The 21,629-nt window shown below is 39.8% G+C and overlaps 1 protein-coding gene across 7 annotated transcripts in view; it reads right to left on the bottom strand.

Moving 5' to 3' along the window:
- Positions 1 to 21,629, bottom strand: part of EPHA5 (EPH receptor A5) — a 289,060-nt gene that overhangs the window by 212,833 nt on the left and 54,598 nt on the right. For all 7 annotated transcript variants that reach the window (XM_089532330.1, XM_089532332.1, XM_089532331.1 and 4 more), the window contains exon 3: positions 10,061 to 10,724. In XM_089532330.1, coding sequence (XP_089388456.1) covers positions 10,061 to 10,724 — 664 coding nt within the window. The remainder of the gene's footprint in view (positions 1 to 10,060; positions 10,725 to 21,629) is intronic.

Here is a 21,629-nt window from a genome sequence, read left to right as displayed (position 1 = left end):
AGACAATCAAGCCCAGTTAAGCACACAAGTTTTGACATATGAAATCATGCTTGATCTGTGAGAGTAAGAAAATAATGAAGAGGAAGTAAGGAGGACAACTCTCTATAAAAACCTTTGCAGAGAAGAAAATAAATAAGTAATGCAGGCCAGCCTTGAACTGACAATGGAAGAAGCAGGGAGAGAGTATTTTAGGAAGGCTGAGAGGACTTTTCAGAAAGCAGTTTAGGTGCTTCAGTCTGTCCACATTCTCCTCAGAGTTGGGCTGCATTTCTGCCTGCATGCACTTATTAATCTACAAGCCAGGAGGTCTACAATTTTCCATACAATTTAATTGTGTGTATAATGCAGCCTTCCAAGGAAACTAAAGCAGGCCACAGAATAGCTGGTCCACATCCCTTTTCAAAACACATTTGTCACATCCTAATGATAAAATAATGCTGGCATGATCACTTCAAGATTTAGGGTAAATTCACTATAGCTAAGACCCTACATGATCGAGCACAATGCAAGAATTTTGCATGCAGGACTCCACTACAGCTCCCCTGTCATGACCCCCAACTCACCACTGTGCTGCAACAGACCCAGCACTACTATCAGTCATTTTCTGGTGGATCAGGGAAACGTTTGGCTACATCCCCATAGCTAGACAAAGACCAAAGACATCTTCTGCCCAGAACTGCTGGGGTTCTGCAGAGATGTGTGCATATGATGCCATTAGTTTGTCTGGCTATGAATATATAAACAGATACTTTCTGATCATACCTCCCACAACAAAAGGATCATGGGGGACTGACATGTAACAATAGTGAAGGCGGGGAGGGGATTTGGTTCTTACAGACTGTGGAAGAGACCCAAAGAACCAAAAATATATGAAAAGCTGTGAAAAGCTGCATATGCCATTAACAAGATTCCAACCAGATACAACACAGCTAGAAACTTTCTATAAGCAAAATGTCATGGTTATGTAGGTGCACTCTACTGTCAAAAAGTGTCAGTGGCTTTTTTGTCTTTGGTGATGGTTGATCTTTACCCCTCACCTGACTTACATCAGTTGACCTCAGGATGAAGCTGCCTGGAAAGGGAGCCCAGAGACTTTCCAGCTGGTAGCTCTCAGGACTCATAACTTCTTCACCCTTCTGACCACTTGAGCATTTCTGGCATGTCAGATGAACTATTTTGGCTGAATTGGCAACATTTCAGATATTTTTTCTGAAAACTGAGAATTATACACACCCATCACAGCCAACAACTCAGTCACTAAGAGTGTCAGGGGAAATGGAGAATTCAGTGAACGGAACTGCTATGGAAAATGTCTAATTAAAAATAATTAGGAAATTTGTCTTATGTTATTTATAAACAACTTATACATTGTCCTCCCAATCATTTGTGTTTTAAATGGAAAAACGCAACCAAGGTAGTAATGATGAACAATGTTCCATTCATACTACTGTTTCCATGCACAGCCCTTTCCATGCACCATGTGTTTCCATCATTGTTTTTCCATACTACGCAATCATCTCCCAGTAGAACAATTAATGAAGACTTTTTTTATCCTTTAAACTTGACCTGTTTTTTTTTTTTCTTTTGCACTATACCTTTGGGTACAATCTTCCTCCTATTACTCACATGACTAGGCTAACAGAATTTCATCTCAAATATACCAAGGGGGAGAGAATGGGACACAAAGTTGCTGCTGAACTCGTTGCTTGCCCATTGCTAGTATCAAATAGCATTTTAAAAATACACAAGATTATAACAAGTTTCCAACCAACAGTTTCTATCCATTATAGACACAATCATCAACTCTCATATTAAGCAGTATCTCAGCTATAACACTTCTAACATTTTATTGCCTTCAAGGAATATAGAACGATAATGAAAACTGAAATTTCATGTGCAGCTCTTCCGAATTGCAATACTGTACTTTCTCACAAAAATACAAGAGACAATGATATCCATTTCCCTTAATGGCCACAGTAAAAGTACAACCCTAGTATCTATGAACCCTGTTGAAAGGAATGACTTCCAGCAGAGGTTGACCACAGAACTGGACTGGAGGACCTGAAGATTCTTAGACAGAACACCTCTCTTAAGCATTTCTAAGTCCTCCAGAGCAACTCAATGTCCACCAAAAGTATACCACAGAACCACACTGGAGGACCTAGAAAATTCCTAGAGAGAATTATTATTATTATTATTATTATTATTATTATTATTTTGACATGGGCAAGTGAAACCATGGGTACCAGGGATCATCCTGTACTTACAATGCAATGGAGTTTAACCCATTTCCAGCTAATAGATTTAAAAACAAAAAACAAAATTGAAGGTTTAATTCCTGCTTTCAAAAATCATGTTTATTGTCATGTTTGTTACTATCCCTGAAAACAGGATTGAGAATTGTGCAGCCCTGCAGCTGATGTACCTCTGTGGTTCCAAGCAACCCTTGTCAACATGATGAGGAATGCTGATAGCTGCAGTTCCAATAACATATGGAGGCCAACACATTTCCTACCAGTACTTCAGAACTTAAGAGGGGTCTCTGAAAAAAATCTATTTTTCACTTATCTTAATAGCTCTCCTTTTTTACCAGCATAGTTCTGTTTCTAGATCTCAGTAGTGACCAACACAGGTGATGGGAGATTCAAAGACTGGGTAACCAAGGGAATGTCAAGAGTTATCCCAAGCAGGATGTGGAGAGTATATTGTGGCAACTGAGTCTGCTGCTATTTAAACAGAGACCCTGCTTGGTTTTAGAGCTGAAATCAAAACATGTATAGGCTATGTGGGGATGTGTCCCATTATACAGCAAATTTTATAAACTTTGGTGCTATGAAAGTGGTTTGATCAATTGCCTTCAGCTTGGGCCCTGGGTGTCTCACCTTCAAATCCTCCCTTGCTCAGCCATACAATAAATTGTTTTGGGTCTAATTTTTTACTAAGCATTAACATATTGAAAATACAGCCCAGTTCTGGCATTCACCTCTGCTCCATACACACACCCCTCTTTCCCAAACTACCTATTGCCTTTCAAGAGCCATGAAGGACATGGTGTTCCTGGCACCAGCATAAAAATCATTATGTACTCACAGGTCTTCCCCAACATCCCCTTCCCTGGACACCATCAGGAGGTAGTGCCATGGAATCAAGTACTTTCCACATTGGCCTCAATCCAGAAGGGGATCAGAGGAGGGCTAGCCAGGGTAAAGTCCAGATAAAGTTTATCCACTATCTGACACAGCCCATGCTACAGACACTTTAATCTGGGAAACAATAACAGCTGTAGCAGTCAATATGCCTGGAACCTTTAGCTTTTATTATGAAGATGTGCAGCACTTTCACTTGTATGAGTAATTGAGAAGCCTATGAAAATAGAAATCTCACTAACACTTCCTTTAAGTAGCAACAACTCACTGCCAGGTATTACATGACAGCAAGTGACAAACAGGTCCTGTTGTGGAAAGATGTCAAATGTAGAAAAAGTCTGCTCATTAAATAAACACAGTGTGATCACCTGCTCAGTGCAAGAATTACACAGTGAATCATACAATGAGATTAGCCCCATGTCACATTTGTTTTCTGAACAGTGGCAGAATCTGCTGGGCCAGGTGCCTCCATTTCCAAGTGCACTGCTGACAAGATGATGTATTGAACATATCATTGTCACTAAATGGTTTTAGGCAAGAGAGACTGCAGTTGCTGCCATAGGTTTATGAGGGTGAGTGAGATTTGCATTCTTATTTTTTTAAAAAAAAAGAACCCCTGACCTGGCAAAATGTTAGAGCTCTATTTATATCTTCTTTTCCAAGTAAAAAACATTAACAAGCAAATTTAAACTTGCACTGTGTCAAGTATGAATACTTTGCAAATTTTGCAGAGAGTTGTTATCCTATATTTGCAAAATGCCTTTGCTCAAGACTAAACTGAAGTTTGGGCTATATTCAATGTTCCTGGGTTACAGTTGGCCTTGGGCCCTGAAATTTCTGAGCCGTTCCAAATCTGCCTACTAACCCAACAACATCATCTGCTTCCAATGGAGGCTGGCGGCTCCCATGTCGGGCGATTTAAATGATTTAAATGAGCTAGCCAAAGTTCCGAAGCTAGTTAGCAACAGGATTCCATACCTTGGAGTGTTCCTTTAAAGCCTGAATGAAAACCTAATGTGGATTGACTGCTGTTGGCTGCAAGTCTATATATTCCTATTGAGTTCAATACCCTTAAAATGACTAGAAGACCTTAAGATCTGCTCCCTTAGCAGACAAGTAGGAAGTGTACTCTGAAATAGACTTTGAAGCCATGGAGAAGTGGTTCTCTACCTTTATCCTGCTAGAGATTTTAGACTTCAGTTCCCAGATGTCAAAACCAGATTGGCCAATAGTGAAAGGTTCTGTGAACTGAAGTCCAAGCTGTAGAATCATAGAATCATAGAGTTGGAAGAACCAAATATTGACAACTACTATTATAAGAGACCCATGTATCAATTCCTTTCCTGATTTGTTTAATTACTTCTGTCTCTTTCATACCTATGACATCCAAATCTCTATCTTCAAGCACCACAAACAGGGCAACACAGAGAAACATATCATTTTGATGCAACCTGTGTGCTTCCAATTACCGCAACAATAAAAAAGGGAAAACATACTGTGCTAATGTATTTGCTGTTTTCCTCCACCCCATTTCAACATTGCATTAGTGCTATATGCAAACAATGGCAGCTAGTGGCTATTATGTCAATGGTGCTCTTTATAGTTTAGATTAAGAGCCAGCTGCTCTCAGCCTCAGGGGAAGACAATGTCAACCTCCCATGGCCTTAGGCTCACCGAAAGTCAGAAATTACTTGAAGGCACGCAACAACAACAATAACAAGAGCCAGAACTACCCCATTGATATTGTAACTATTGTTGCATGCAAACTAGGGCAGGTGTGCTTTAGTTTTTTAAACCATGGGCTGTTCTATATTCCTTGAAAGCCCGCTGCTTAAAATTTGTTTGCAATGGAAGTTTGAAGAGAGAATGGGCCTCAGACCCACTGACATGTTTGAGATGATAGAAGGGAGGGCTTACATGCACACATGTGCATTTGTACACAGTTTTGTCCTGCAAAGAGTCCCACTACATAGAACATAAGTGGCATTATGGCATTATGTTCAAGCATATGGAGGCTGCACGCAAACAGCCTTATGACATCAACAACAGCTGATGGGTTTTTAAATATGTTTTAGGGTATTTGTCTTTAAAAGAAGTCAAGAAAAAGACCTTAGGCACCACACCATATGAACATAACTAAGGTCCACAGAACTTGTTCCCCCAAAAAATTCGCCTCACTTGAGGAACTTTCATGTCACCATTCTTCTTTTCTCTCTATCAACATTCTGTTCTTTGTTTCTCTTATTTATTCTATGCAAAGGCAGTCTTAGGTAATTAAAGTGGAAGGTAAAATAAATTTTGAACAATATATGACTTTATACAATCAGAGAAGGTGATTTGAAGATTTTCCTCACACATCTGTATTGCAGAGGATTCACCCAAATATGGAATAAGAAATCTAAGGTTATTTTGTCAGATGCAATTATTCAGACAGTGGAATAACAAGCCTTAATAAAAAGCAGAAGTTAACTGGAGTGAAGAGGAGAGGAATAAACACTGTTAATTCATACAATCTTTGATATAGAGTGGAGTACAAACATTTTAATAGTACTTCATAATAATACACTCATCCATGTGAATAATCAAATCCACAAAAATCAAAGTTGCAAATGTGAAGGGACAAGTGTATATGCTTACTTAGAAGAAAGTGCAATTGTGTTCAAAAGAGTTTCCTTCAGAAAATAATGCATAGGACTGTAGAGTAAGAAACCAAAGACATAACCATATTAGTTTGGATCAGATGTTGTAGCACCTTTGAGACTAACTGAGAGAAAGAAGTTGGAAGCATACATTTTTGTAGACTTAAGTCTACTTCATCAAATGGAGTTACTTTTGCAGGGAGACAGATCGCTTGATCCTCTAAGTTGTTGAGAAGTAAGGATGTAAATCTTCATAAATGTTGTTCCTGCCATTTTTTAAATGTTTTTTACCATTTTTCTCCCCATGGCAAGAAAGTCTATAAAAATGCCCAGTTATGGAAAATATTCAGTTTGTGACTTATTCTACTAAAAATGCACTTTAGCAGAAAATAGAATTTTCTAAAGAAAAATGTTTCCTTACCAGAAAATAGCATTTTCTATGTGGAACATAACATTTCTGTGCAGAAAATGCAATTTAATGCACAACCCATGAATGTTTTAGAACTACAGCAAAGATTCTTGCCTATTTAAGATTCTCAGCAGGGGATCCCAACACTAAAGAAAATCGGTTTTGACTATTTTTGAATGTTTTCCAATATTCTTTCCATCACTGTAAAATGTCCTGAGATAGTTATAGGCATGATACTGAAAGCTTATTAAGCTGCCTATACCATTACATCTCCTAACTTAACACTTTCAAGTTCTGTGCAAGTTCTGTGGTCTTTTTTGGGGAGGGAGGGGGGTTAAGCAAACTTCATCTTCAGCAGGTGGGTTAAGGCATATGCTAGAAATGCATGCTATTGCTCAGTCCTAGAATGAAAACAGATTCCTCTACTAAATCCTGGCACGGTATTGTTACAACCAGTCATGGAGCTATAGGACAGCTTGCCATAAAAAAAAGGAGTTGAAAACCATGTTCTGTTTTAATTTTAAAAGAGTTTTTATGGAGAGTAGATGCATAATGAGGAAATGTGGAAGGGTTGGTGTATGGAGGGTAACAATATATAGATTTTCTGGTTGTCATTTTCTTCCAACAGGTGTGCTAAGTGCTTAATGTCTAAAAAGAGAATGCTGACACTTTAATATATGCTTAAGATATGTGTATCATTCTCTGTGAATTCACCAGTCTCCCTCCAAAAGAAGAGAATAGAGCTGCATAGTGGTATGTGAGCACTTCAAGTGAGGAGAAAGTGCAAATCTACAATTGCTCAGAGATGAGAGAACACAATTTTACACTTACACTTTAAAGCAGTTTATTTAACCTATTTTTATTTACATTTAAGAAACTGAAACAGATTCTCGTAATACTAAGTGTTTATATATTGATGTAAATCATCATCACAACAACCACAACTTATTTCACTTATAAGCCACCCTTCCTCCTTATGGCCCAAGATGTATACAGATTTATGGCAATGGGCCTGTGTTCCTAGATCTGGCAATGCCTTAGCTTTATGACAGCCAAGGTCACAGGTGTCTGTGGCTTTGGCTACCTTTTGAAAGTTAACCATGAGTTCTCTCCCAATTTTAAGCACCATTTAATATGAACAACTTTCTTGGCTGTTAAGTACAGTCAAATTGCTACCGGTGTCCCTTCCAGTATTTTCACACAGAAACAGAAAGAACTGGGGTAATTCAGAAGGAAGGGCCTTGACCCAGCAGTTCAATATTGTTCAAGGTCCGCAATGATAAATTAGGTCCAATCCACCTTCAACACTGGTAGTTACTGAGACTAACAAAGTTTTAGCCTCAACAAAGCAACCTTTACCAGAGTGTCTGCAACACACTCTCCCTGAAGCAATCAACATTTCCCCAGAACTGGCTAAATAGAAAACAAAAAGCCTAATCATGTGTCAAAGAGCACTAATTCTGCAACCACTGCCTCCTTTTGGAGGAAAACCTATTATTAAATGCAAGCAAGGATGAGAAACATAGTTGTTGAACAATCCACTAGTTATATAGCAAGATTTTAAAAGAATAATGAAAGCCTTCGATTTCACGGTGACAAAATGGTTTTTAACAATGGGTTTCTATGGCTACCTTACAGAAAAAGTTTCTGTTTCCAAATATAAACCACTTTGGCATCCTCTGCATTCATGAGAGACTCCCAAAAGGAATATCAGTAGCATTTTGTCCAAAGGATTTCAAGGAAGCATCCTTCATATATCTCAAGATAAATCATCTTGGGCAAATTTGTTTGGCAAATTGACTCCTGCAATGGGGTGAGCATTGACAGTAAGTAAGTTCTGGGGCTATTTTTCTGCCCCAGGATCTCTTAGGGACCACACTATCCAATGCAAAAAAAAGGGGGGGAGGCAGAAATGTCCAGAGGTCCACTGCTGGTTTGAAAAAAGAATAGTTGAAATATGTTAAACTGTTGTGGGTTTTTTTAAATGTTAAATGGACCCACATGGCAAAGGTCCTCTTCTGGAACCTTCCAGAAGAGGTAATTCAGGTTTAGAGAGGGGGCAGGAAAAAAAAGATTATCTACACAAAAGTAGTCTTGAAGCCTCAATGTGATTCTAGGAATAAACATTTCTCCTAAACTGAGGGTCCTCCAGAACATTTGATCTGCAGCACTATAGTAAAATTAACATAGTAATGGAGAAATGAAGAGCTACATGAGCGCTGAAGCTGTTTAAAAGCACTGAATTCCAAGCCACTGAAACTACACAGTTACATAGACATGTATAAAACATGACATGTCTGAAAATAGTTTAGCCATCTCAAGTGCTGGATCAACAGGTCATTTCAAAGGCATTTTCAGTTTTTCCTATCCTTAACTTGGCCATAATTCATGTATACTTCCAGATAAAACCCATGGGCTATACTCTGATACTTGTAAATACTTGCTCAGTGGCAATTCATCAATCACTTAAACGCTAGACAGTTCATGTTGGTGACAAAACTAAGGCTGTCCTTCTAAATGAGTTGGGACTAAGTAAGCAGTAAATGTTGAAAAGCCTTGGTATACACATCTCCTTTTCAAATTATGAATTGAGCACAGAAATTGAACAAAAATGCACAGACATGAAGTACTCAGTGCAATGCCTATTTGAATTGTAGGCTGTCAGAATAGCACATTTTCAGCCATTTTAAGGAAGACCAGATGCTCCTTTTGATTAATAGTGGAGCATACATCAACCTCACTAGGGCAGGTCCACTTCATGAACAAAGGGCCCAAATTGTCACCATACTTAAAAATAAATTGCCTACCATCTTTGCTTTGTCCTCATGAAAAAAACAAAACCCTGCTTTTCATTTATTTCTAATTGGTAGTTTTATAATACTTTCCCAACATATTTTAAGAAGGCAGAACAAAGAGGAGGCATATCATACAAAGCACATCACTACACAGATACAATGTTCATACACCCTACACAAAGCCACTTACTCTGGGCCCATGACAGACAGGAACTCCCAGAGATTTACAAAGCTTCTATTTATGAAAATCCAACCGCTTTATTATTAGCAACCACTTGAAAGAATGTTGGATATTTTAGCCAGCTGTAGTTAAGTTGTAGACATTGAACATTTCAGGCTATTTCTTCTGTAAATATTACATTTATTTCTCTATTATGACAGGATGGCTGCCTTTCCATCTAGGAAGTTACTATCTTGTTTCTGACTAACTAGAGTTCTTCAGTACAGGGAAGCAAGAACTTACAAACCATAATCCAAAGTCTGATTTCCAAGTAATACAGAAATGACAGCTAAGAAACTTTATTTGATTCCCTACATTTTCTTCCCTGGGTAAAACTCTTTGCCAATGGATAATCTCCATTAACACCAAAGTGCTCACAAACTCATGAAGTAAAACCAAGGTCTATATTCCAGTTGCAGCCAAAGATGTCTGCGTACTAGGTGTTACTGCAGTCAAAATGTGAAAACAATGCATTTGAACACTCGTCTTAAGCCCCTTTACAGTTATAAAGTAAAACAAGTTATAACAGGAAAGGAAAGCCTGAAGACTGACTTAAGAAATAAGTTTGACTCATGATTGTTTGACACCCAGCAGAATATGTGAAGAACCTTCACTAAGAAATAGTAGTATTAAATGTTCAGCCTGAGTTTCTATGTGTGTGTGTGTGTGTGTGTGTGTGTGTGTGTGTGTGTATAAGAATGAGGGGTGTGTGGAGGGATGGAATGAGTGCCCCCCTGCCATCATTAAGTTCTAAAATTGAATGGACTGAATTGATCTTACTCGGTGTAAGAATGAGTAATATTTATCTTTCAAACACATCAGTAAAAGTATGGGTGGCATCAGATCCTTACCCTGACAGGTGTTGTTCTTTTCTTCATACCCTGCCTTACACATGCATTTTCCAATTGGCACCAGCCACTCTCCTTCAGCACTGCAATGCATCCTGGGGGGTTCATCTGTCACTGAATGGTTCATGCATGACCCCAAGACTTCCAGCAGCTGAGAAGAATCAGCTCCCGTGATGGTGTCAGGAAAGACAGCCAGGTTTCGAATCACCATAGGGCACTTCTTGTAATACACCCGCACAGACACCAGAGCAATGCAGGCACCCACATCTTGGAAAGCAAGGTAAAATCCCTTTTTGGTCAGAGGCCCAACGTCCCTCACCTCTGTGTTCAGCTTCATGACCCTGTCTCCAAGGTCTAACTCTGTAAAACTCTCATCTGCTGCAATGGTATCAATCTTGATGTACTGGTTTTCTTTCACATTCCTCCCATCTTCATCATCTGTTTCAAAATAGTACATGTTAAACGTCTCTTTGCAAGTCCCAAGACCTCCAGGAAGGCTGTTACAGTCCCTAAGGGTAAATTTCAGTTCAATGAAGATCCGTGAGGCCCCACTGTTGGAAATCCAGTTTGTCAGAAGCCAGTTGTTCTGACTTTGTTCCATCACTCTACATACTTGGTAAGTATGGATTGGAGCATAATTTTCATCCACCTCGCCAATTTCTTCCCACTAAACAATGAAGAGGGGGAGAAAGAGAAAAATGAAAACACAGCTTTTAAATAAACAGATTGTGAATGTCTACAGTTCTAGATCTGAAATTCTTCTAGATCCCATTAGAAAATGAAAGATATTTACAAAATAGCCAACGATGGGAGAAGATGCCACAATTCCACTACCCTAAGGAAGAAAACTGTCCTTACTGGTGTATCCTGGTCTCCTCCTCTTCTTCTGCTACTCCTTTTTATTACCATTACCTCACACATTCCAGAGCTCTTTCAGTCTTAACACTGAAAGAGATTCTTATACGTCAACCAGAAAAATCCTTAGATGTCTAGATTCTTAAAATCAAGAGAGGAATAACTGAACTACTGGTAATTCTTTTTAAAAAGCAAATGCATATAACAACACATAAAGAAGCCGGAGAAAACTATTTTTATCCTCTTCAGCAAACGACAGATGGCTAATATCTAAAGTTGTCTATGGACACCTGGATTACTGCACCATTACAATGAGGCTCCCCACCCTTTCTTCTTCTTTTTCCTTTTTTTTTCTCCCTACTGCAGTGATAAGCTTAAAACAAAAACCATATCATTTCATTAAAGCCCAATTAAAATACTTCATTTTCTATGTCAGATATGTCCTGCATGCTGGGAAATAAACAGTGCACTGTATATAACACGAGGCAAAAACAGTCTAGTGGCATCTTTAAGACTAACCAATTTATTAAGCATAAGCTTTGGTGAGTGGCCCACATAGATGCAAGTTGCATCTAGTTAGAAGTTCATTCTCATACAAGTCAGTCACAATGTTTTCAATTTTGGTTTTGTCTACATAACTGCAATGATTTCTTCCAGCTTCATTTTGCCTACTCCCATTTCCTTCTATCATAGTTCAGTTCAGATCACGCATAGTAACACATAGTGTTTCTTGATAACAATAGCCCAGTTCACAGCAGAAGTGAGCATTCACTTGGGTAAGATACCTTTGGGTGATCACTGCAGATAACTGGTCTCACAGATACTAGAGCCACATGAAGAGAGTCTCTTCCTAGCTACCTCTCAATGTTCTTTTTGCTTGCTCTCTTATCACCATCTCCTGTCAATTAACACCTAGCTGCTTCTGGAAACAGCACCATACTAGATGATACACTTACTGATCTATGAAAGCATCACTTGGGGATTATTAGGGCTGGCCATGTGGGAATTTCTATATGCAATCCAATTTGGGTCAGGAAGGAATTAATCAAGCAAATATCATGGCCACTTAGCATTTAGGCAACATTTTATAGTGTTCAAACCACTTCATTTCCCGCACCTCATAATTCTTACCAATTACTCATATCACTATAATTGGCTAAATATCATAGATGGAGGAGATGCTGAGCTTAATGGGAAATGGCTTGTCTAAATGTGTATGTATTGGTTGGAGGAGGACATTCTTAATATATATGTAGGAAGGAGGGCCTCTAGTCCATATACCTCTGTCCCCACTCAAAGCCTCTTCCTTCTATCTTTGATCAGGTGAGAAAGCCACCACCTACTGGGGATTCCAGCCAGGATTCTTAGATGTAGGGACTGAAAGCATTTCACTTCTGCAGGGGGTGAGGGATGGGGGTGGAGAGGAGCTGATTCCATTCAGTCAGCTTTTGCAAGGATAGAATGAAAATGCTTTCTTCATCCTACCTCTTTGCTGTGTAGGAAAGCTCCTCTGGGCTCACAGGTGGCAGAGGCAAGATGCCCGGCCAGCACCCAGCCCACAGAAGGCCACAGGGAGATCCAGGTCCCCATGCCAAAATGGTTCCCAACCCCCATGAGAGGGTTGAGTGCATCCACATCAGAGGTGGAATTTAAACTGCCGAATTTCCTGGTTAGCAGTGTCAAAACTGAAATGAAAAGAATGGAGCTTTTCATGTTTGCCAAGCTAAGAGGGCTGCTGAATTCAGAGAAGAGAGAAATGGATTCATAACAGAATGACCAAACAGCTGCTAGAAAGCTGCCCCCAATCAATTTAATGTCATCATTTCTAATGTTTCCTATGTGAGATATTTAAAATAAAAAGGAATGTTCAGAAAAAGCAAATCATTTGCCAAATTGTTGAAACAAGAGATTATGGAATCAAAATAGTAGGAGATTATTCTGTTCCCTTCCTCTTCTCTGTCTTGAATCCCTCACAGAACTACTCATTGACCTCCACCCTTCCTTTCCTACCCCCTATTAATTCCCTCTGAAGATTAACATTATTCCTGGCAAATGCAGAAACAGCTATCTTCACTTCCAATTGCATTAAAAACTGCATCAGGAAAGAGAGAGAAAGGAAAGGTGTTTGGATAGACTTCCAGAGGAAAGGAATGGCGAAGCAAAACACAAACAGGCTGTCTATTCTTCAAGGGAGGCAGTTTCTACTTCTGCATGAACCTTAATTCCCAGGTTCCCAGCTTTCATTCAAAATGAGGAGGAGAAACAAGAGGAGGAAAAAATGTGTTTCACACTGCAGGGTGTCTGAAAATGACTTTTACAATTTTAATGTTATATGGAACTGAAATTGTAAAGCTCATTGTTGGACACCCTGTATAAGGACAGTTTGCTTACCTGTAATTGTAGTTTGAATTGTCATCTGTGAATTCACACAAGTGTGCCTGAACAGAGAATCATTCAGAACCTTCTAGAGCTAGATAGAAAACTTTGGCTGTGGCTCTGCCCACCTCTAAATTATCTTATCCTCTGTTCCATGGAGCTCTCAGTTCCATGGACACTACTAACTGCTCCCTGTGGAACTGAAGACAGAGATGGGTGGGGTTATGTGAGTTCACAGATAACCACTTGAAGGAGTACAGTTATAGGTAAGCTGTGACCAGGTAGCTGTCTTGCAAACGTTTTCCAGTTGGCCACCCTGTACAAAACCTGAGGACACAGCCATGGCCCTAGCAGAGTGAGCGCAAACTCAAGAGGGTGAATCCTTCTGTGCCAGGTCATAGGCACAGAAATTCCTACTCTTCCTCTCTTCCACAAATGGTGAAAGAGATCCATTTCAAAAAATACTGGGATGAGAATTGAAGGCTTTCCTTAGAGAAGGAATAACAAATGGAGGTCAGGATTCAATCATTTCTCCCTCTGAGTGAGACTCCCTGAGGGTGTTAGAAGACTTCTAACCGGGTTGGAGTGGAAGATGTGACATGGAAATTCTCACCTTGAGTCTAGAGGATAATTGGTCCAATATCAGAGGTCTAGAATTATTAGAGTGTTGGTGCATCATCTTTTTGTGTTAGTACTTTTCACCCTTACAAGCGGGATCTTTTAGCTCAAGGGCATGATTAGAGATCTTGTCCAAAGCAGTACTGGGAGCCAGGGAAGGAGAGTATTAATATTGTCTGTATCGAGTACTTTGGGACTGCAGACCATTTCTTGGGAGCTGTCAAGTCAGGACTGAGTCTTGAAGAGATCTCTAAAGGGCTACACAAATAGAGGATCCTGATATGGATGAGAGCAGGTAGGATTGAGAAGATGCCGCATACTAAGAACTATAATTAGTTCCAGAGAACAGATGGTATATAAAGGCATTCTTACTAATTGCTATATGTCTGTTTGAAACCTTCAATACTTAACATATGAACCTATGTTTTAAGTTGTTTTTATGTAATTTTATATTGCCTTAACTCAATGTGATTCTTAATTTTTTGTAAATGGTATTTTCTTTTCTTGGGTCTTTGACTGTAAATGAATATATATGTCTCTGAAGGTTTTTATGAGCCTTCAAACTGAAGGTCTTACAGTGAATGCAGTAGGCGACATTGAAGGCAAATAGGCAACGAGAGTGGATGTTGTTGTCGGACGTTTTAAAGGAGCCAGTCAAGGGCATGGCTGCAAGTAATGAAGTTACTTGCAGAAAGGATGAAGAGTAGTCAGAATACCCAAGTCAAACTGTTAGGGCAGAAAACCCAAGAACGGTCAAATCAGTCCTGGTGGGAAAGGTACAAAAGTGAAAGCGAAAGCTCAGAGGTGTTCCTACAAAGCTGTTGCGGTGGCAAACAGAAAGGAATTAATGGCTGCAGATGGGAACTGGTGAATAAGATTGTCTGGAGGTGAGCGGGGCCATAGCCAAAGTCCTCTATCTAGCTGTAGCCTAATGATGCTCTGAGCAGGATTGGAAAACACATTTGTGTGAGTCACAAAGACAAATTCTCCTTTATCTCCCACAGTTCCATCCTCTGAAATCCTGGGAGAGACGGTTTAGGGAGGGGCACTTACTTTACTCACCCAGGAAGCTTTAGTGCTTCACCAAGTGCAAATCCCAAGATTCCATAGGATATAGCTGTGGTGCTTAAATGCAGTGTGAAAGGACCATCTTGATTTGTAGCCTGTTCAGCCTGGGATACAGGACGGAAAAGATAATCGGCTATTCTTTCCAGTCATGTTGTTAGAAACAAATCTACAGTACTCCAGCCTTTCAGTGTTTTTAGCCAATGAGTAAAGCAATAGGTGAAGACTGAAATACCCATTTTAAGCTCACCTTCTTTTTGTCTTCCCTGATAGAAAACCGATTGCTGCAGCACACAAAACACTTTAGAAATTCAGGGTTTTTTTTTCAGTGTAGCAGTGTTATTGGGCAATTTTGTGTCTAATGCAATAAAGGCAAGAAAGAAATAATCTTTCTGACCACAGTCTTATTTCATAGGTGGGAAATGTGATTCTCCACCCTGCCCAGTTTATACACTTTTTTTAAAAAAGTTAAAATGTTGCCAGTGACAATGCAGACAAAAATCCTTCATTGTTACAACCATATTGGAGGGCAAGAAGCTATGCATAAAGACAGTACAGACTAAGCCAGCACAGTTTTCTAGTTACACCCGCTTATTTCCCTGCTATCAAATGAACAGCAATAAATATAATATTTCAAAAATTGTAATAGCAACAAATGCAAGCAACCATCATACAGCACTGAATGGTTCAAAAACAAACAATGCAATACAAAAACAATACAATACAATACAAACTGACCTAACAGGTTTGCAGTGATACTTCTCACTCACAATACTCCCCTTTTTCAGGACCAGTTCACATGACAAACAATTATAGAGCTATTATGCCGTTTCAACTGCCATGGCAACATCCTGTGGAATCCTGGGAGCTGAAGTTGAGGGAAAGGGATTTCAAATTCGCAGCCACAGAGCCCTAGGGACTCATCACCACCAATTTGCAGGACTCCTTAGGATGTAGCCAATACAGTTAAAATATAATCATACTGCTATAACACTGTAGGTCCCTCAGCCCCTCCACTACAGTGGCAACTGGTGTTTTCCATGTCAAAGGGGAGGCAGACTGATTCTGGCCATTAGTCTGAACTTTATAAGCACAATTGAAGTTCCTGAACTCTATACTCAAAAAAACATGGATGATTCTGTTAAAATTCAGACTTAACCAGCGCCCATGTGCTGCCACTTCTCACCTGGAAAGGTAAAAGCTTCCAGTTCTTCCTTCAAGCCCCACATACACTTTTCAGTTCTTATATGACTCAGGCAGGTTACAAACCGCCCATTTGGGGTGGGCTGCACACGCCCCTTTCCCTGGAGTATCGGGGCTTCAGTGGCTACACCGGCAGCCGCTGAGGCCCCGATCTGCTGCTTTTCAGGCTGCGGGGAAGCGGCAAAAGGCCGCTTCCCCACAGCCTGAAAAGGGGTGTCCCTGGGGCTTCAAGCCCCAAGGACATCCCGCGGTGGCGGGGAGGAGGAGAAAGGGGCCGCTTGGCCCCTTTCTCCTTTGGTCCGCTGGGCACAGCCATGTGAAGGCTGCGCCCAGCGGACCAAACCAGAAAGGAGCTCCGAAATGGAGCTCCTTCCTGCTCCGCACTAAGGGCGCACTAGGCACCCTGGCGCAGAGCGAGGATGTCATGTCCGTGCTTCCCCGTATAGAGGCAGCGCAGCCATGACGTCCTCATGGCGGCAGCCGTGTGGAATGGCCGTTGCCATTTTGTGCGCGGAGCGCGCACTAGGGTTAGGGGAGTGCGGAAGCACCGCCCCTTTCTAACCCTAGTACGTGCTCTGCGCGTACTTTCATGCCTCAGTTTCTCTACACCAAGCATTTCTTCCAGCATTCTTTTCCAGAATCTCTAACGCTTCAGGGGCAGGGCGGGGGGAGCTTTTATCGCTTTATTTTTTTATCACTGGAGTCTCTCCTCTGTGTACCTCCTCCCAGAAACAAAGAAAGCTTTACAACAGTACAGGATCCCAGCAGTTTTCATGATTTCTATTGCCTACTGGGAAAGAATAAGCGAGCAACCGTCAATCCTCTCTTAGGTCACCCTAACATCAATACCTGTTTTCATTGTTAGTTAAAATATATGTTTAATGTCTGTAGCTCAGAGCTTCCAGTTATTTTTTTCTTATTTTTGAGAAGATAAGAAGCTTGATCAGTCATCCTGTTTTCATTTCCACCAGTGGTCAGCCACATACTTCTGGAATGTCCACATGCAGACTTCAAATATTGCATTTATCTCCCTTAGTTTGCCCCTGAATTTAGAGGCAGCCTGCTTCTCAATATGGAGATTCTATTTAGCCATCATAGCCAATAATTATTAAGGGAAACCTTCCCTTTAAAAAATGTAAGAAAAATTATTTGAAAAGAAACCCACAGTTAAGATATAAATTACATCTGAAAAGCATTTACACGCATTTCAATCTTACTCTGCCATGTTTCATTTTGAGATGATATAACTGAACTATCTGTGGGATTAACAAGAAAAACATGTGACATTAATTTGGCGTTAAATGTTTCTCCCGAGCTCCCAACAGCCTTAGAAAGAAAACATACATGCATTTCAATTACTTAGCATTAAATCATTTATAAGAGACCTATATCTGTACTGGATGTGTTCAGAGGCTAAGAGCTAGCGAGTTAAACAGAAGGTAGGCTTACAGTTCTTGCCAGCCAATGTGAAAACAGACAACTCATTTCAGATATAAATAGAGTGTTAAAGGCAAAATATCACACATACTACTAAAAATACAAAGCACACAGCATGTGGCAGACCAGCCTCAGGTTCAAGTGCTAATTTTAAAAAGCTGCATGTATAAACAACTCCTTTCAAAGCAAGCGTTTGCTTGAATGGCTAGGAACAATGTGCAAGAGGTAGGAAATCAGCAGTGCATTATTTTAAAAGCAAACTGAAGGGCAAGAGACATCTCAGCTATCCCAGCTGAAGTGGGTTATCAAGGGCCAAATGTATGACAAAGTCTACCTTCACCCCAATCTGGAGTTGTGTAAAAAATTTTTTTAAATGACTAATTGCTACATGGTGGTGATAAGCAAGGAGTCCAGACAAGAATATGAATGCATTACCCTTTTCTGGGGCAGGCTGGCAATATGTTAAATATTCATGATTTTGTGGCATGGCTTGCCTTCCCGCTGCATTTTGTTTAACAGTGACATCAACTGATCCAGACTGGAGATTTACCCAGTATACTTGAGGTGATGCAGGATATTCCCTGACAGTTAAAATATAAAATTGGGAATGTGCCCATTTGCAAAGTGTACTGCTCCACACGCTGGGAAGCCAGCAGTGGCTGGCACAGTGGTCACTCCAAAAAGACATGTAAAATAGCCCCCTTGCTCAGTGAGTGAGTTTAATATACATCTTGGATACAAGGAACCCCATTTTCTGCCTTCCATTTTGAATTTCCTTCAACTTTACTCTTTAAAGTCACCTTGAAGTGGTTATGTACCTTGTCCTGGCTTTATCACTGCTTAAAAACAGCCCAGTTTGCAGAGCAGCCTGCATCTGACCCAGCCAGAGTTAACTGGATAATGCAATCCAAACCAAACACACATTCCTCTGAAAAATATAGTGAAAGAGATCAATTCTATAGCACCAGAAATTAGGACCAGACACACTCCACTGGATAAGTATTAATAACATACATTATTAAACAAAAATAGCAGGTGGAATATAGGACTTTAAAAAAAAATAGAGATATAACAACTCAGGCCCATAAATATTTAAAATATGGATTGCATTTTCCCATTTTAAAAAATCTAATAAGACCTGAGGGCACCAGCTGATAGAACTTGCTCATTTCTACGTGGGATGCCAACTGCATACTGAATATCAAGGGACCAACTCTAGCATTATGTTGCAGCTTGGGGTTCAGATTCTCATTAGCTGCCACCACAATGCATTCCTAAGTAGTACTTCTCTGGGAGAAACGTGCTGCTATAATTTAAAAAAAAAAATCCCCAACATTGATGAAACATTCACACAATCCAATGAAGACAAACACCCAGAGACATTCTCAAATGTTTTAGCTGCTAGATGTCTACTAGCCTCCTGTACACCCGTGACTTTTAGACAAGGGTGTGCTTAAGAGAATCAGAATGTATTCCTTTCGTGTACTTCAAGGAATGGGATGGGTGATTCTCAATCTGGAGTTTGCAGATAGTTTAACAAGGGAAAAGTTACAGCTACCAAGGAAGCCACTGAAGGTACTGCTTTGAGACTGCAATGGCTTTCAGACTTCCTTCAGATTCTATTTGTCTTCCTCAGATAAGATATCTATATTGAGCTATTTATCATTCCCACCACCATCAGGTGTGTTTTCTCACACACATACACACACAATAGAATACCTTGAATTTTGGAGGATAAGCAGATTAAAAGAATAATCTTCACAAGTTCAACAAGAAAAGCTCGTGGAGGCTGCAGGAAAAGCCGCTAAATATGACGTTTGAGGTAATAATAATAATAATTTATTTATTTATTTATTTATTTATTTATTTATATTCCGCCTCTCCCTTCCGGGATCTAGGCGGGTAACAACAGTCCAATAAAACAGGCATACAGACAATAATAAAATTTCCCTAATCCCCTTAACCCTCCCTCCTTCTGCTAAAAATACACATAAACATCAAGCTACAATACAATATCCCCAGTACAGTGTACTTAGTTACAAATTTTGTAACTAACGATTGACTTTTTGCGCCATGGAAATGCCAGATTGGAGTGACGGCATGTAGGGAGTGATTGTGACTTCTATTGTTGAGGGCTTGAGACTCCAACATTCGTTCAGGGAAGCGTTCCCCGAGACCACTTGACTGTTATTGTAGTTTTATTTTTATTAGTTGCTTGCTATATTTTATTATTTAATGTTAATATGTATTAACATGTATTTTGTTAAATTATTTTAGTAGAATGTACACCTTAGGCAGGTTTATTTTATTTTATTTTATTTTTAACTGATTGTATGTACAGTGCTGTGTAAATTGACAGCACTCTATAAATAAAGCTTAATAATAAGAATAAGAATAATGTTTAAGTGGAATCTCTTTTCCTGTAGCTTGAAGGTATTGCTCTGTGTCCTAGTCTCTGGAGCCTCCAAAGTTTTCCCAAGATTACTAAAAACAGCTTTCTTAAAAGTCTGGAATGTGTGTTTGACTACTCTTGGCTTCCCCTTTCCACTGTATAAGAAACTCCAGGAGAACATAGTAATTTCAACATAAGGATTCCCCCCCCCCCCCCACGTGCACACTATTAACCAGGTCATCATGTAGGTTGGGATCAGATCCAAAACAGGTGATTGGCTTGTTGCCTCATCCATCCTCTGGACAATGAAACTGACTGCAAGGCAAGTGAGGCATTTGTTGTACCTAATAATTGTCTTCCAACAAATATCAGGATAGTTGAAATCTCTCACTACTACCTCTCTTCTTTCTGAATGTTTGGTCATTGTTCCAGGAAGCCATCATCCAAATCCTCAGTGCGTCTTGGATATCTGTAGTAGATTCCCACTATGGCATCCCTGTTGTTTCTGTCTCCTTTATTTCTACCCAGAAGCTTTCAACCTAGCTTCCAGGATTTAAGTCATGGGTCTCTTCATAGGTGTAAACATCTTTGGCATATAATGCTACTCCTCCTCCTTTCTTGCTCATTCTATTTTTTTGAAATAGGTTATACTTGTCTATTACTACATTCCAATCATGAGACTCATCCCACCAGGTTTCAGTGAGTGATGAACAGTCCTATCTAAAAGTCCAGTAAGTGATGAACAGCTCTGTCTAAAAATAATGGCCATGGACACAGCTTGGCAGAATGCTAATGCAACACACATGATGTCAACTGGGGTGAGAAGGAGAAATGTGGTTGGGCTGATGGTATACTTTGGCTTTTCTGACTGAAATATTATTTGTTTTGACAACACAGTTCTACTAGAGTACCAACATAATTTTTTTATTGATTCAACTAAGACTAATTGTTTAGCCAGCAAGTGATTAATAACTCAATTATTTATTTAAATAGGCTAACACCACTCAGCAGCCTAAAATCCTGTATAGAAAATCCAAGGTCTCTTCAAGCTTCTTCCAAGGACCTTACTTAATGTATTAGCTTTCACCGGGTATTCTATTTCCTGCTTTCTCCTTCCTCATTTCAAAGAAAACCTGACACAATAGCTCTAATAGTTTTACAGCTATATTTAATCCACAATAAGAGAAAAACTTTCAGATAATTGAAGCTTATCTCTGGGGTGCCTTCTCTCCTTACTAAAGTGAGCTGAGATTCATTCAGCGAATATCAAATTTCACAATCTGATAACTATACCTGCAATCAGAAATGTCACTACCCATTGCATGGTAGGCCCAAGCCACATATTGTAATCTGGATCCAGATGAGAGGATGAATATGAGCTAGGGATTGTAAAACAGAGGCAGCACTGGAGTTTTATGCTCAAAATGGGTACTTGGAGCATGTAAGGCAATCAAAGGAAAAAGAGAAACATAAGGCTCAGATTATCTTATTGTCATTAATCATAGTTATAATAGTTACTCAAATGTACCTGCACTCTGCACAGTGAATTAATACAGGAGAAAAATGGCCCCTGCCCCATGAAACTTACAATCAAGATTTCATCAGAAGGGAAGATAAAAGTAGAGG

This window comes from Sceloporus occidentalis, unplaced genomic scaffold (genome assembly GCF_023333645.1).
Source record: "Sceloporus occidentalis isolate IW3139 unplaced genomic scaffold, rSceOcc1.0.p SCAF_7, whole genome shotgun sequence".
In the NCBI taxonomy this organism is placed as follows: domain Eukaryota; kingdom Metazoa; phylum Chordata; class Lepidosauria; order Squamata; family Phrynosomatidae; genus Sceloporus; species Sceloporus occidentalis.
Note: the sequence above shows the minus strand (reverse complement) of the source record. Positions and strands in the feature narration are given on the sequence as shown.